The sequence below is a fragment of the Drosophila tropicalis genome, unplaced genomic scaffold, assembly GCF_018151085.1.
Source record: "Drosophila tropicalis isolate 14030-0801.00 unplaced genomic scaffold, ASM1815108v1 contig_878, whole genome shotgun sequence".
Taxonomy (NCBI): Eukaryota; Metazoa; Arthropoda; class Insecta; order Diptera; family Drosophilidae; genus Drosophila; species Drosophila tropicalis.
In genome coordinates this window covers 14,182,708-14,200,502 of record NW_027173374.1, presented here as the reverse complement: position 1 = coordinate 14,200,502, position 17,795 = coordinate 14,182,708, and the positions used below count along the sequence as shown (strand labels likewise).

The window sequence follows — 17,795 nt, the reverse complement described above, 5'->3', positions numbered from 1 at the left end:
AAATTTTTGTTTTAATTGCAAATAGAACTTTTCAAGATTCTACAATTTCTTTAGCTACCATTTTGGAGTATGAGATCTCAGTTCGTTTAGGATGTTGTAGTGGCGAAACCTATGCGATTCTTTGATGCATCGAAAACCACGCAGAAATGTCTGATGAAGGCATCACCCAATATCCAGAAACTGGTCTCCATATAGGTAACAGCCGAGATGCACACCGTATTGCCCTTTGTAGTTTTCACCTTCAACTTGAGTTTATTGCCAGCAATTGTGAACTTTGTGCCGCCAATTTTGAAAGTGATATCGGGTATCTTCTTTGAACACTTCATCCAGCATTCGCCACTCGTTGTGGTACGGCAACCAATTTTCTTATTGAATGCCGTGAAAGCCTTCTTAGGGGCTGCTATCAACGATGTTCCCGTATCGCAAATTGCCTGACTCTCGCCAGAGGTTTCATCGCTACCTACAGAGACACTCTGTAGTTTGAATTGCCAGTAGCCCTGCACTGTGACCGGGGTGTAGGTGTAGCTATTGCTGCCCGTGTATGTACTGGTATCGGTACTGCCAAAGATCAGTTCACCTCCACGTGTTGAGCTGCCACCACCTTTCATGCAAACGGCAAAGACGCAGCTGCTGATGACATCCTGTGAGCACATGTTCTGCCAGATTGTCCGGACGTTATTCTCGGAAATGGCTTGGTAGCCCAAACCGAGAATGCCGTCAAAGTCGGCGCTATTAAATGTGCTTCCCGGCTCTTTCGTGGTCATGGCAAATGTCTGATTGGCCACAGCCAATCCGGCCACCCTCACAGTATCCTGGCCCAATCTTCCTGAAACACTGCCGGAACCATAGGTTATGGAAAAGGCTTGGCCATTCTTCACAAAAGTGCTCGATTTGGCCGGCTTAAAGCGTTTGTGATTCTGGCAGGCCTTACTCTTGCAATTGCGACCTGGCACCCAGATGTTAGAGCTTCCCGTATCGGGTAGCATTGTGAATTTTTGAGCTGGTGTTCCAATTGTCATCTTGCAGGTATATTCCATATTCTTGACATTCGTTAAAGTGGCTGTTCCAGAAGTTGTGGCGAAACTAATGCCATATTTGCCAGACAAGAATGCTCTCTCACCCCGCAAATTGTCTGTAGTACGCACGAAGTTCGACTTGAAGTCCAGAGGAACGCGAATAAATTTCGCTCCACTACTGCCCGACGACGTTTTCTTGGCCTTGTAATTTGAAGCCTTAGCGGCCTTGGAACGTTTAGCATTTCGCTTTTTCTTGGCCGCGTTGAGCTTACGTCGACGAGATTTCGATTTATTTTTTGCTAGCGATCTACCCGGTCTGGCTTTCAATCTGTTCCCCCGAACCCGTGCTCTGTTTCCACGAGCAGCTCCATGGTTTCCACTTTTCTGCTCCCTTACTGCTAAAGAACGTGAATTCCGTCTATTCCTGCCCTTGCTCTCAACCAGTAGGACGAGCAGGCAAACCAGAAGGCAGACAAAGAGCAGTCTGCACCGCATTCTATATGTGGATAGTTGGCTAAATACTAATTGCTTAGAATAACATCCGGAGTATTTTATAGAAGAACTCCAATTTATCAAATAGAAGTTGCCAAGGTCATTGAAAAACAGCTGCCTTAAAAGCTCGGATTTTCCCCGGTTCGGGGTGAAAGCAGCAAAAGTAACTAAAGAAAAAACTCCAAAAGCCTGAGCCCTGGTAACGGTATTAAAAATAGATACTTTGCGAACATAATTAACAAATATTTAAATAAACGAAGTTTTATTTTTAACTTTAGCATAAGCCGACAACTTATGATAGTAGAATATCAATACCCTTTTGTACTTTTTATCAATCATTTATATTTTTAAATTATTATTTCCTCACATTATCTACACTAAACTTGCTTGTAGACTTTAACATTTTCACAGAGTAACTAGAAGGCTTATTAATTATAGATATCACAGTCAAATGAGATAAACATATTTATATACTTCGTAAACTAACGTCATCAGAGTTGTACTTATTTTTGAAGGTTGACTTTTAATTACGCACTTGATTGTTTACTTTATCACATGATCAGATTAAACTGTCGAGGTATTTTCAATTTTTTTTAAATTTTTTATAACAATATTATAATAATATTATATTTTTTGTTGAATAACATTTGGGCGTGCTTAATTTATTTACACAACTGCCGTTGCTTCTTTTGCAGATATTTTTGTTTTCATCCATTGGCACAGATGGCAATATCTTTATCTAAACAAAAGATGTTATGTTGATTTTCTATATGAGGAAAAAGTCTGTTTCAAATTATTATGTCTAGTAGGCTGATGCCCTTTTCATTTACAAATACATATGTAAGTATTTACAATCTTGTTTAAATAAGATCGTTAGACCAGTTTTGGTAATCTAAAGTTTACATATTTGAGAGAAAATAAAGACCTGGCTTTATAGAAAAGCTAAATTAAAGTTTATTAAAGGGAATATTCTCATAAAAGCTACTCTTACTTAATTGTGAGACAAACTTCACAGTAAAATGAATATACCTTTCTTTTTTTTTACAAAATACTTAATTAAAATAGCAACATAATATATTATGAACTTTGGCCACTATTAGACAGATAGAACCGCCCAAGTGGTCGGCTTAACTGTCGCACCCATCATCTACATTTATGAAAAGCTGTTGTTATTGACCATTGCATTATGCAGTGCGACCTTCGGGCCTGTTTTGCGTTGCTTGTGTTTTGCTTTGCCTTCATTTCCAAGTCACAGGCCAACTGGCTAACTGGCCACCTTAAATGGTATTGTGACTCTCGGCCAAAACGTGCTACAACTTTGTAAGCCGCCTGGAGTAACAATTATATATTTGATTTTCAATTTATATAGAAATCATTTCATGCCTTCAATTCATTCGTTTCGCTTATGGCCAAAATGAACCGCACTCAGCGCACAGCGGGGCAGTAGCTCTCCATGTCTCTTAAGTGGATGTGGGTGTGGGCCGTTTACCTATTTATGAAGCTGGCCGATTTTCAAGCATTAGTGACTGGCTTTGTGGATACAACGGGTATTCAGTTATACTATCATCTGCCACATCGAAAAGCACAGATGCTAAAAGCATATCCAGTTAAAGTAAATCTTCGCGAACCGAAAGTCGAATCCGAGAGGACTGTGTTGGTTCCCAAAGAGAAATATTATGTGATACGCAAGAAAAGAAGTAGGAAAGGAGAACGAAAAAGAAACCAACGAAATATTTATTTGCTTTATAATGCGAATTCCAAGAAACTAATGAAAATTAATTTTGCAAATGGTCTAAAGAGCAGCAAAAATATCAGGATAAAATAGATAACCAATTAAAAGGATGTCTATAGACATTTAACCCGGGTGTCACTCTACATATGTAGTAATAGCAATATTGTATGCCTCATGGCTAATTCTTTACGTTTCATGGCACAAAAGAAATTTCTATGGTTTAAATGAAAACTTTCAAAACTTTGAAGATGCAACAATTTCTATAAGAATTATAAATTCTGTGTAAAACTCCAATTATACGGAATAGAGCTGCCAAGAAAACTTGTGACCCAAGTGTACCATTATTTTTTTTGCAAGTGTATAAAAGGCGGCACTGCCATTCACTTGCCACCATTTAACTATGGGTGGGCGTTGAATTCACAGTTCATTTGGGCTCACGAGCTACGCACATGTCTCATTGACAAGCTGACAAGCTGAGCCAATGATTTATAGTTTTGACTCTAGGCAAAAAATTTGTTCGATTGAATCAAAACACTTTTAAGAGTCACATCAAAGTTCAAGTGCCCTAAAATTTTTACTTTCAAATTACGGCAGAAAAACCTGTTACAAGTCCTGTTTTTGAAATGTAGTATGTATGAATAACTAAGCAGACGATTAACGCACTTGGGACAATCGTGATGTCCTTTGCACCAACGATAGTCCTCAATGGTTGGAATGTTTAGGCACCACTTTCGTCCTGATCCTTCAAAGGACTCGCGAGTTAATTAACATTTTTTCATAAACAAAAATATCCTTTTATCTCAGCACCCAAAAGGACATTCCAGGATCTAAGAGTGTCAGTCGACGTGGATCATCAAGGACTACAATCTGACCAACGGACATCCTGATCGTCCTTTAAATGACCGAGTTATAAAGACATTTGTAGTTTTTTGACATTTTTCTGACCCCTCCCCCTTACAAAAATTCGAGCAATATTTTTGGAAGGATATTCAAAATCCTTGAATTCAGATCGATAGTCCTGATCCTGGAGGCTCCGGAAAAGGATGTCCTGGCGAAATCGATCAATGTCCTGGCGAGATATGGCATCGACAAAAAGATCCTTTTTTCGTTTCTTGGCTCTAGAATCCACAAATCCTGGCACAGGACGAAAGGATATGGATTTGTAGAAAGTCCTTAATGATCTCTATCGATTGGCATCAAAAAAAGTTAGGCTCATCTAAGAATGCAGGACATTAAATTTTCTGCCAAGGTCCTTTTTTCCACCTATTTGAAGGACATTCCAGGACATGGTAACGTCAGTCGACGCGCATGAGCAAGGACTTTCATCTGGCCCAAGGACATCCCGCTCATCCTTAAAACTGCCGAGTTATTAGCACCTTTCTGTTTTTTGACTTGTAATTTTTTCCAAGTCCCAAATTTAATGCAATTTTTTCTAAGTCCCAAATTAAAGCAAAGAATCAAAAAATCTGGAGAAAACTACAAAATCCTTAATATCTCAGCTCTCCGCAGGACTATCGGTACGTCCTTTACACCAACAGTAGTCCTCAATGATTGGAATGTTTGGCCACCACTTTCGTCCTGATCCTTCAAAGGACTCCCGAGATAATTCCTATTTTGTCATAATTAAAAAAGTCCTTTTATCTCAGCTCCCAAAAGGACATTCCAGGATCTGATAGTGTCAGTCGATGCGGATGAACAAAGACTGCAGTCTGACCAAAGGACATCCTGATCGTCCTTGAAATGGCTGAGTAATAAGGATATTTCTTGTATTTTTGCGATTTTTGGCCATTTTTCTGACTCTCCCCCTTACAAAAATTCGAGCAATATTTTTGGAAGGATAATGGAAATCCTTGAACGCAGATCGATGGTCCTGATCCTGGAGGCTCCAAAAAAGCGTGTCCTGGTGGAATCGAACAATGTCCTGCCGAGATATGGCCTCGAGAAAATTATCCTTTTTACGTTTTTTAGCTCTAGAATCCACAAATCCTGTCGCAGGACGAAAGGACATGGTTTCCTAGAAAGTCCTTGATGATCTCTATCGATTGGCATCAAAAAAACTTGGGGTCGTCTAAGGATGCAGGACATGAAATTTTCTGAAAAGGACCTTTTTTTGCAGATATTTGAAGGACATTCCAGGACATGGTAACGTCAGTCGACGCGCATGAGCAAGGACTTTCATCTGGCCCAAGGACATCCCGCTCATCCTTAAAACTGCCGAGTTATTAGCACCTTTCTGTTTTTTGACTTGTAATTTTTTCCAAGTCCCAAATTTAATGCAATTTTTTCTAAGTCCCAAATTAAAGCAAAGAATCAAAAAATCTGGAGAAAACTACAAAATCCTTAATATCTCAGCTCTCCGCAGGACTATCGGGATGTCCTTTACACTAACAGTAGTCCTCAATGATTGGAATGTTTGGCCACCACTTTCGTCCTGATCCTTCAAAGGACTCCCGAGATAATTCCTAATTTGTCATAATTAAAAAAGTCCTTTTATCTCAGCTCCCAAAAGGACATTCCAGGATCTGATAGTGTCAGTCGATGCGGATGAACAAGGACTGCAGTCTGACCAAAGGACATCCTGATCGTCCTTGAAATGGCTGAGTAATAAGGATATTTCTTGTATTTTTGCGATTTTTGGCCATTTTTCTGACTCTCCCCCTTACAAAAATTCGAGCAATATTTTTGGAAGGATAATGGAAATCCTTGAACGCAGATCGATGGTCCTGATCCTGGAGGCTCCAAAAAAGCGTGTCCTGGTGGAATCGAACAATGTCCTGCCGAGATATGGCCTCGAGAAAATTATCCTTTTTACGTTTTTTAGCTCTAGAATCCACAAATCCTGTCGCAGGACGAAAGGACATGGTTTCCTAGAAAGTCCTTGATGATCTCTATCGATTGGCATCAAAAAAACTTGGGGTCGTCTAAGGATGCAGGACATGAAATTTTCTGAAAAGGACCTTTTTTTGCAGATATTTGAAGGACATTCCAGGACATGGTAACGTCAGTCGACGCGCATGAGCAAGGACTTTCATCTGGCCCAAGGACATCCCGCTCATCCTTAAAACTGCCGAGTTATTAGCACCTTTCTGTTTTTTGACTTGTAACTTTTTCCAAGTCCCAAATTTAATGCAATTTTTTCTAAGTCCCAAATTAAAGCAAAGAATCAAAAAATCTGGAGAAAACTACAAAATCCTTAATATCTCAGCTCTCCGCAGGACTATCGGTACGTCCTTTACACCAACAGTAGTCCTCAATGATTGGAATGTTTGGCCACCACTTTCGTCCTGATCCTTCAAAGGACTCCCGAGATAATTCCTAATTTGTCATAATTAAAAAGTCCTTTTATCTCAGCTCCCAAAAGGACATTCCAGGATCTGATAGTGTCAGTCGATGCGGATCAACAAGGACTGCAGTCTGACCAAAGGACATCCTGATCGTCCTTGAAATGGCTGAGTAATAAGGATATTTCTTGTATTTTTGCGATTTTTGGCCATTTTTCTGACTCTCCCCCTTACAAAAATTCGAGCAATATTTTTGGAAGGATAATGGAAATCCTTGAACGCAGATCGATGGTCCTGATCCTGGAGGCTCCAAAAAAGCGTGTCCTGGTGGAATCGAACAATGTCCTGCCGAGATATGGCCTCGAGAAAATTATCCTTTTTACGTTTTTTAGCTCTAGAATCCACAAATCCTGTCGCAGGACGAAAGGACATGGTTTCCTAGAAAGTCCTTGATGATCTCTATCGATTGGCATCAAAAAAACTTGGGGTCGTCTAAGGATGCAGGACATGAAATTTTCTGAAAAGGACCTTTTTTTGCAGATATTTGAAGGACATTCCAGGACATGGTAACGTCAGTCGACGCGCATGAGCAAGGACTTTCATCTGGCCCAAGGACATCCCGCTCATCCTTAAAACTGCCGAGTTATTAGCACCTTTCTGTTTTTTGACTTGTAATTTTTTCCAAGTCCCAAATTTAATGCAATTTTTTCTAAGTCCCAAATTAAAGCAAAGAATCAAAAAATCTGGAGAAAACTACAAAATCCTTAATATCTCAGCTCTCCGCAGGACTATCGGGATGTCCTTTACACTAACAGTAGTCCTCAATGATTGGAATGTTTGGCCACCACTTTCGTCCTGATCCTTCAAAGGACTCCCGAGATAATTCCTAATTTGTCATAATTAAAAAAGTCCTTTTATCTCAGCTCCCAAAAGGACATTCCAGGATCTGATAGTGTCAGTCGATGCGGATGAACAAGGACTGCAGTCTGACCAAAGGACATCCTGATCGTCCTTGAAATGGCTGAGTAATAAGGATATTTCTTGTATTTTTGCGATTTTTGGCCATTTTTCTGACTCTCCCCCCTTACAAAAATTCGAGCAATATTTTTGGAAGGATAATGGAAATCCTTGAACGCAGATCGATGGTCCTGATCCTGGAGGCTCCAAAAAAGCGTGTCCTGGTGGAATCGAACAATGTCCTGCCGAGATATGGCCTCGAGAAAATTATCCTTTTTACGTTTTTTAGCTCTAGAATCCACAAATCCTGTCGCAGGACGAAAGGACATGGTTTCCTAGAAAGTCCTTGATGATCTCTATCGATTGGCATCAAAAAAACTTGGGGTCGTCTAAGGATGCAGGACATGAAATTTTCTGAAAAGGACCTTTTTTTGCAGATATTTGAAGGACATTCCAGGACATGGTAACGTCAGTCGACGCGCATGAGCAAGGACTTTCATCTGGCCCAAGGACATCCCGCTCATCCTTAAAACTGCCGAGTTATTAGCACCTTTCTGTTTTTTGACTTGTAATTTTTTCCAAGTCCCAAATTTAATGCAATTTTTTCTAAGTCCCAAATTAAAGCAAAGAATCAAAAAATCTGGAGAAAACTACAAAATCCTTAATATCTCAGCTCTCCGCAGGACTATCGGTACGTCCTTTACACCAACAGTAGTCCTCAATGATTGGAATGTTTGGCCACCACTTTCGTCCTGATCCTTCAAAGGACTCCCGAGATAATTCCTAATTTGTCATAATTAAAAAAGTCCTTTTATCTCAGCTCCCAAAAGGACATTCCAGGATCTGATAGTGTCAGTCGATGCGGATCAACAAGGACTGCAGTCTGACCAAAGGACATCCTGATCGTCCTTAAAATGGCTGAGTAATAAGGATATTTCTTGTATTTTTGCAATTTTTGGCCATTTTTCTGACTCTCCCCCTTACAAAAATTCGAGCAATATTTTTGGAAGGATAATGGAAATCCTTGAACGCAGATCGATGGTCCTGATCCTGGAGGCTCCAAAAAAGCGTGTCCTGGTGGAATCGAACAATGTCCTGCCGAGATATGGCCTCGAGAAAATTATCCTTTTTACGTTTTTTAGCTCTAGAATCCACAAATCCTGTCGCAGGACGAAAGGACATGGTTTCCTAGAAAGTCCTTGATGATCTCTATCGATTGGCATCAAAAAAACTTGGGGTCGTCTAAGGATGCAGGACATGAAATTTTCTGAAAAGGACCTTTTTTTGCAGATATTTGAAGGACATTCCAGGACATGGTAACGTCAGTCGACGCGCATGAGCAAGGACTTTCATCTGGCCCAAGGACATCCCGCTCATCCTTAAAACTGCCGAGTTATTAGCACCTTTCTGTTTTTTGACTTGTAATTTTTTCCAAGTCCCAAATTTAATGCAATTTTTTCTAAGTCCCAAATTAAAGCAAAGAATCAAAAAATCTGGAGAAAACTACAAAATCCTTAATATCTCAGCTCTCCGCAGGACTATCGGGATGTCCTTTACACCAACAGTAGTCCTCCATTCCAATCATGGAATGTTTGGCCACCACTTTCGTCCTGATCCTTCAAAGGACTCCCGAGATAATTCCTAATTTGTCATAATTAAAAAAGTCCTTTTATCTCAGCTCCCAAAAGGACATTCCAGGATCTGATAGTGTCAGTCGATGCGGATCAACAAGGACTGCAGTCTGACCAAAGGACATCCTGATCGTCCTTGAAATGGCTGAGTAATAAGGATATTTCTTGTATTTTTGCGATTTTTGGCCATTTTTCTGACTCTCCCCCTTACAAAAATTCGAGCAATATTTTTGGAAGGATAATGGAAATCCTTGAACGCAGATCGATGGTCCTGATCCTGGAGGCTCCAAAAAAGCGTGTCCTGGTGGAATCGAACAATGTCCTGCCGAGATATGGCCTCGAGAAAATTATCCTTTTTACGTTTTTTAGCTCTAGAATCCACAAATCCTGTCGCAGGACGAAAGGACATGGTTTCCTAGAAAGTCCTTGATGATCTCTATCGATTGGCATCAAAAAAACTTGGGGTCGTCTAAGGATGCAGGACATGAAATTTTCTGAAAAGGACCTTTTTTTGCAGATATTTGAAGGACATTCCAGGACATGGTAACGTCAGTCGACGCGCATGAGCAAGGACTTTCATCTGGCCCAAGGACATCCCGCTCATCCTTAAAACTGCCGAGTTATTAGCACCTTTCTGTTTTTTGACTTGTAATTTTTTCCAAGTCCCAAATTTAATGCAATTTTTTCTAAGTCCCAAATTAAAGCAAAGAATCAAAAAATCTGGAGAAAACTACAAAATCCTTAATATCTCAGCTCTCCGCAGGACTATCGGGATGTCCTTTACACCAACAGTAGTCCTCAATGATTGGAATGTTTGGCCACCACTTTCGTCCTGATCCTTCAAAGGACTCCCGAGATAATTCCTAATTTGTCATAATTAAAAAAGTCCTTTTATCTCAGCTCCCAAAAGGACATTCCAGGATCTGATAGTGTCAGTCGATGCGGATCAACAAGGACTGCAGTCTGACCAAAGGACATCCTGATCGTCCTTGAAATGGCTGAGTAATAAGGATATTTCTTGTATTTTTGCGATTTTTGGCCATTTTTCTGACTCTCCCCCCTTACAAAAATTCGAGCAATATTTTTGGAAGGATAATGGAAATCCTTGAACGCAGATCGATGGTCCTGATCCTGGAGGCTCCAAAAAGCGTGTCCTGGTGGAATCGAACAATGTCCTGCCGAGATATGGCCTCGAGAAAATTATCCTTTTTACGTTTTTTAGCTCTAGAATCCACAAATCCTGTCGCAGGACGAAAGGACATGGTTTCCTAGAAAGTCCTTGATGATCTCTATCGATTGGCATCAAAAAAACTTGGGGTCGTCTAAGGATGCAGGACATGAAATTTTCTGAAAAGGACCTTTTTTTGCAGATATTTGAAGGACATTCCAGGACATGGTAACGTCAGTCGACGCGCATGAGCAAGGACTTCCATCTGGCCCAAGGACATCCCGCTCATCCTTAAAACTGCCGAGTTATTAGCACCTTTCTGTTTTTTGACTTGTAATTTTTTCCAAGTCCCAAATTTAATGCAATTTTTTCTAAGTCCCAAATTAAAGCAAAGAATCAAAAAATCTGGAGAAAACTACAAAATCCTTAATATCTCAGCTCTCCGCAGGACTATCGGGATGTCCTTTACACCAACAGTAGTCCTCAATGATTGGAATGTTTGGCCACCACTTTCGTCCTGATCCTTCAAAGGACTCCCGAGATAATTCCTAATTTGTCATAATTAAAAAAGTCCTTTTATCTCAGCTCCCAAAAGGACATTCCAGGATCTGATAGTGTCAGTCGATGCGGATCAACAAGGACTGCAGTCTGACCAAAGGACATCCTGATCGTCCTTGAAATGGCTGAGTAATAAGGATATTTCTTGTATTTTTGCGATTTTTGGCCATTTTTCTGACTCTCCCCCTTACAAAAATTCGAGCAATATTTTTGGAAGGATAATGGAAATCCTTGAACGCAGATCGATGGTCCTGATCCTGGAGGCTCCAAAAAAGCGTGTCCTGGTGGAATCGAACAATGTCCTGCCGAGATATGGCCTCGAGAAAATTATCCTTTTTACGTTTTTTAGCTCTAGAATCCACAAATCCTGTCGCAGGACGAAAGGACATGGTTTCCTAGAAAGTCCTTGATGATCTCTATCGATTGGCATCAAAAAAACTTGGGGTCGTCTAAGGATGCAGGACATGAAATTTTCTGAAAAGGACCTTTTTTTTGCAGATATTTGAAGGACATTCCAGGACATGGTAACGTCAGTCGACGCGCATGAGCAAGGACTTCCATCTGGCCCAAGGACATCCCGCTCATCCTTAAAACTGCCGAGTTATTAGCACCTTTCTGTTTTTTGACTTGTAATTTTTTCCAAGTCCCAAATTTAATGCAATTTTTTCTAAGTCCCAAATTAAAGCAAAGAATCAAAAAATCTGGAGAAAACTACAAAATCCTTAATATCTCAGCTCTCCGCAGGACTATCGGTACGTCCTTTACACCAACAGTAGTCCTTAATGATTGGAATGTTTGGCCACCACTTTCGTCCTGATCCTTCAAAGGACTCCCGAGATAATTCCTATTTTGTCATAATTAAAAAAGTCCTTTTATCTCAGCTCCCAAAAGGACATTCCAGGATCTGATAGTGTCAGTCGATGCGGATCAACAAGGACTGCAGTCTGACCAAAGGACATCTTGATCGTCCTTGAAATGGCTGAGTAATAAGGATATTTCTTGTATTTTTGCGATTTTTGGCCATTTTTCTGACTCTCCCCCTTACAAAAATTCGAGCAATATTTTTGGAAGGATAATGGAAATCCTTGAACGCAGATCGATGGTCCTGATCCTGGAGGCTCCAAAAAAGCGTGTCCTGGTGGAATCGAACAATGTCCTGCCGAGATATGGCCTCGAGAAAATTATCCTTTTTACGTTTTTTAGCTCTAGAATCCACAAATCCTGTCGCAGGACGAAAGGACATGGTTTCCTAGAAAGTCCTTGATGATCTCCATCGATTGGCATCAAAAAAACTTGGGGTCGTCTAAGGATGCAGGACATGAAATTTTCTGAAAAGGACCTTTTTTTGCAGATATTTGAAGGACATTCCAGGACATGGTAACGTCAGTCGACGCGCATGAGCAAGGACTTAAAACTGCCGAGTTATTAGCACCTTTCTGTTTTTTGACTTGTAATTTTTTCCAAGTCCCAAATTTAATGCAATTTTTTCTAAGTCCCAAATTAAAGCAAAGAATCAAAAAATCTGGAGAAAACTACAAAATCCTTAATATCTCAGCTCTTCGCAGGACTATCGGGATGTCCTTTACACCAACAGTAGTCCTCAATGATTGGAATGTTTGGCCACCACTTTCGTCCTGATCCTTCAAAGGACTCCCGAGATAATTCCTAATTTGTCATAATTAAAAAAGTCCTTTTATCTCAGCTCCCAAAAGGACATTCCAGGATCTGATAGTGTCAGTCGATGCGGATGAACAAGGACTGCAGTCTGACCAAAGGACATCCAGATCGTCCTTGAAATGGCTAAGTAATAAGGATATTTCTTGTATTTTTGCGATTTTTGGCCTTTTTCTGACTCTCCCCCTTACAAAAGTTCGAGCAATATTTTTGGAAGGATAATGGAAATCCTTGAACGCAGATCGATGGTCCTGATCCTGGAGGCTCCAAAAAAGCGTGTCCTGGTGGAATCGAACAATGTCCTGCCGAGATATGGCCTCGAGAAAATTATCCTTTTTACGTTTTTTAGCTCTAGAATCCACAAATCCTGTCGCAGGACGAAAGGACATGGTTTCCTAGAAAGTCCTTGATGATCTCTATCGATTGGCATCAAAAAAACTTGGGGTCGTCTAAGGATGCAGGACATGAAATTTTCTGAAAAGGACCTTTTTTTGCAGATATTTGAAGGACATTCCAGGACATGGTAACGTCAGTCGACGCGCATGAGCAAGGACTTCCATCTGGCCCAAGGACATCCCGCTCATCCTTAAAACTGCCGAGTTATTAGCACCTTTCTGTTTTTTGACTTGTAATTTTTTCCAAGTCCCAAATTTAATGCAATTTTTTCTAAGTCCCAAATTAAAGCAAAGAATCAAAAAATCTGGAGAAAACTACAAAATCCTTAATATCTCAGCTCTCCGCAGGACTATCGGGATGTCCTTTACACCAACAGTAGTCCTCAATGATTGGAATGTTTGGCCACCACTTTCGTCCTGATCCTTCAAAGGACTCCCGAGATAATTCCTATTTTGTCATAATTAAAAAAGTCCTTTTATCTCAGCTCCCAAAAGGACATTCCAGGATCTGATAGTGTCAGTCGATGCGGATGAACAAGGACTGCAGTCTGACCAAAGGACATCCAGATCGTCCTTGAAATGGCTAAGTAATAAGGATATTTCTTGTATTTTTGCGATTTTTGGCCTTTTTCTGACTCTCCCCCTTACAAAAGTTCGAGCAATATTTTTGGAAGGATAATGGAAATCCTTGAACGCAGATCGATGGTCCTGATCCTGGAGGCTCCAAAAAAGCGTGTCCTGGTGGAATCGAACAATGTCCTGCCGAGATATGGCCTCGAGAAAATTATCCTTTTTACGTTTTTTAGCTCTAGAATCCACAAATCCTGTCGCAGGACGAAAGGACATGGTTTCCTAGAAAGTCCTTGATGATCTCTATCGATTGGCATCAAAAAAACTTGGGGTCGTCTAAGGATGCAGGTCATGAAATTTTCTGAAAAGGACCTTTTTTTGCAGATATTTGAAGGACATTCCAGGACATGGTAACGTCAGTCGACGCGCATGAGCAAGGACTTTCATCTGGCCCAAGGACATCCCGCTCATCCTTAAAACTGCCGAGTTATTAGCACCTTTCTGTTTTTTGACTTGTAATTTTTTCCAAGTCCCAAATTTAATGCAATTTTTTCTAAGTCCCAAATTAAAGCAAAGAATCAAAAAATCTGGAGAAAACTACAAAATCCTTAATATCTCAGCTCTCCGCAGGACTATCGGTACGTCCTTTACACCAACAGTAGTCCTCAATGATTGGAATGTTTGGCCACCACTTTCGTCCTGATCCTTCAAAGGACTCCCGAGATAATTCCTAATTTGTCATAATTAAAAAAGTCCTTTTATCTCAGCTCCCAAAAGGACATTCCAGGATCTGATAGTGTCAGTCGATGCGGATCAACAAGGACTGCAGTCTGACCAAAGGACATCCTGATCGTCCTTGAAATGGCTGAGTAATAAGGATATTTCTTGTATTTTTGCGATTTTTGGCCATTTTTCTGACTCTCCCCCTTACAAAAATTCGAGCAATATTTTTGGAAGGATAATGGAAATCCTTGAACGCAGATCGATGGTCCTGATCCTGGAGGCTCCAAAAAAGCGTGTCCTGGTGGAATCGAACAATGTCCTGCCGAGATATGGCCTCGAGAAAATTATCCTTTTTACGTTTTTTAGCTCTAGAATCCACAAATCCTGTCGCAGGACGAAAGGACATGGTTTCCTAGAAAGTCCTTGATGATCTCTATCGATTGGCATCAAAAAAACTTGGGGTCGTCTAAGGATGCAGGACATGAAATTTTCTGAAAAGGACCTTTTTTTGCAGATATTTGAAGGACATTCCAGGACATGGTAACGTCAGTCGACGCGCATGAGCAAGGACTTTCATCTGGCCCAAGGACATCCCGCTCATCCTTAAAACTGCCGAGTTATTAGCACCTTTCTGTTTTTTGACTTGTAATTTTTTCCAAGTCCCAAATTTAATGCAATTTTTTCTAAGTCCCAAATTAAAGACAAAGAATCAAAAAATCTGGAGAAAACTACAAAATCCTTAATATCTCAGCTCTCCGCAGGACTATCGGGATGTCCTTTACACTAACAGTAGTCCTCAATGATTGGAATGTTTGGCCACCACTTTCGTCCTGATCCTTCAAAGGACTCCCGAGATAATTCCTAATTTGTCATAATTAAAAAAGTCCTTTTATCTCAGCTCCCAAAAGGACATTCCAGGATCTGATAGTGTCAGTCGATGCGGATGAACAAGGACTGCAGTCTGACCAAAGGACATCCTGATCGTCCTTGAAATGGCTGAGTAATAAGGATATTTCTTGTATTTTTGCGATTTTTGGCCATTTTTCTGACTCTCCCCCTTACAAAAATTCGAGCAATATTTTTGGAAGGATAATGGAAATCCTTGAACGCAGATCGATGGTCCTGATCCTGGAGGCTCCAAAAAAGCGTGTCCTGGTGGAATCGAACAATGTCCTGCCGAGATATGGCCTCGAGAAAATTATCCTTTTTACGTTTTTTAGCTCTAGAATCCACAAATCCTGTCGCAGGACGAAAGGACATGGTTTCCTAGAAAGTCCTTGATGATCTCTATCGATTGGCATCAAAAAAAACTTGGGGTCGTCTAAGGATGCAGGACATGAAATTTTCTGAAAAGGACCTTTTTTTGCAGATATTTGAAGGACATTCCAGGACATGGTAACGTCAGTCGACGCGCATGAGCAAGGACTTTCATCTGGCCCAAGGACATCCCGCTCATCCTTAAAACTGCCGAGTTATTAGCACCTTTCTGTTTTTTGACTTGTAATTTTTTCCAAGTCCCAAATTTAATGCAATTTTTTCTAAGTCCCAAATTAAAGCAAAGAATCAAAAAATCTGGAGAAAACTACAAAATCCTTAATATCTCAGCTCTCCGCAGGACTATCGGTACGTCCTTTACACCAACAGTAGTCCTCAATGATTGGAATGTTTGGCCACCACTTTCGTCCTGATCCTTCAAAGGACTCCCGAGATAATTCCTAATTTGTCATAATTAAAAAAGTCCTTTTATCTCAGCTCCCAAAAGGACATTCCAGGATCTGATAGTGTCAGTCGATGCGGATCAACAAGGACTGCAGTCTGACCAAAGGACATCCTGATCGTCCTTAAAATGGCTGAGTAATAAGGATATTTCTTGTATTTTTGCAATTTTTGGCCATTTTTCTGACTCTCCCCCTTACAAAAATTCGAGCAATATTTTTGGAAGGATAATGGAAATCCTTGAACGCAGATCGATGGTCCTGATCCTGGAGGCTCCAAAAAAGCGTGTCCTGGTGGAATCGAACAATGTCCTGCCGAGATATGGCCTCGAGAAAATTATCCTTTTTACGTTTTTTAGCTCTAGAATCCACAAATCCTGTCGCAGGACGAAAGGACATGGTTTCCTAGAAAGTCCTTGATGATCTCTATCGATTGGCATCAAAAAAACTTGGGGTCGTCTAAGGATGCAGGACATGAAATTTTCTGAAAAGGACCTTTTTTTGCAGATATTTGAAGGACATTCCAGGACATGGTAACGTCAGTCGACGCGCATGAGCAAGGACTTTCATCTGGCCCAAGGACATCCCGCTCATCCTTAAAACTGCCGAGTTATTAGCACCTTTCTGTTTTTTGACTTGTAATTTTTTCCAAGTCCCAAATTTAATGCAATTTTTTCTAAGTCCCAAATTAAAGCAAAGAATCAAAAAATCTGGAGAAAACTACAAAATCCTTAATATCTCAGCTCTCCGCAGGACTATCGGTACGTCCTTTACACCAACAGTAGTCCTCAATGATTGGAATGTTTGGCCACCACTTTCGTCCTGATCCTTCAAAGGACTCCCGAGATAATTCCTAATTTGTCATAATTAAAAAGTCCTTTTATCTCAGCTCCCAAAAGGACATTCCAGGATCTGATAGTGTCAGTCGATGCGGATGAACAAGGACTGCAGTCTGACCAAAGGACATCCAGATCGTCCTTGAAATGGCTAAGTAATAAGGATATTTCTTGTATTTTTGCGATTTTTGGCCTTTTTCTGACTCTCCCCCTTACAAAAATTCGAGCAATATTTTTGGAAGGATAATGGAAATCCTTGAACGCAGATCGATGGTCCTGATCCTGGAGGCTCCAAAAAAGCGTGTCCTGGTGGAATCGAACAATGTCCTGCCGAGATATGGCCTCGAGAAAATTATCCTTTTTACGTTTTTTAGCTCTAGAATCCACAAATCCTGTCGCAGGACGAAAGGACATGGTTTCCTAGAAAGTCCTTGATGATCTCTATCGATTGGCATCAAAAAAACTTGGGGTCGTCTAAGGATGCAGGACATGAAATTTTCTGAAAAGGACCTTTTTTTGCAGATATTTGAAGGACATTCCAGGACATGGTAACGTCAGTCGACGCGCATGAGCAAGGACTTAAAACTGCCGAGTTATTAGCACCTTTCTGTTTTTTGACTTGTAATTTTTTCCAAGTCCCAAATTTAATGCAATTTTTTCTAAGTCCCAAATTAAAGCAAAGAATCAAAAAATCTGGAGAAAACTACAAAATCCTTAATATCTCAGCTCTTCGCAGGACTATCGGGATGTCCTTTACACCAACAGTAGTCCTCAATGATTGGAATGTTTGGCCACCACTTTCGTCCTGATCCTTCAAAGGACTCCCGAGATAATTCCTAATTTGTCATAATTAAAAAAGTCCTTTTATCTCAGCTCCCAAAAGGACATTCCAGGATCTGATAGTGTCAGTCGATGCGGATGAACAAGGACTGCAGTCTGACCAAAGGACATCCAGATCGTCCTTGAAATGGCTAAGTAATAAGGATATTTCTTGTATTTTTGCGATTTTTGGCCTTTTTCTGACTCTCCCCCTTACAAAAGTTCGAG

General features: G+C 40.5%; 1 protein-coding gene across 1 annotated transcript; it reads right to left on the bottom strand.

The window, feature by feature from the left end:
- Nucleotides 1-86: 86 nt before the first annotated feature.
- Nucleotides 87-1,511, bottom strand: LOC137583918 (lysosomal aspartic protease). Its single transcript, XM_068299105.1, has one exon. The coding sequence runs from the start codon at nt 1,509-1,511 to the stop codon at nt 87-89; it is 1,425 nt and encodes a 474-aa protein (XP_068155206.1).
- Between the last annotated feature and the right edge of the window lie 16,284 nt (nt 1,512-17,795).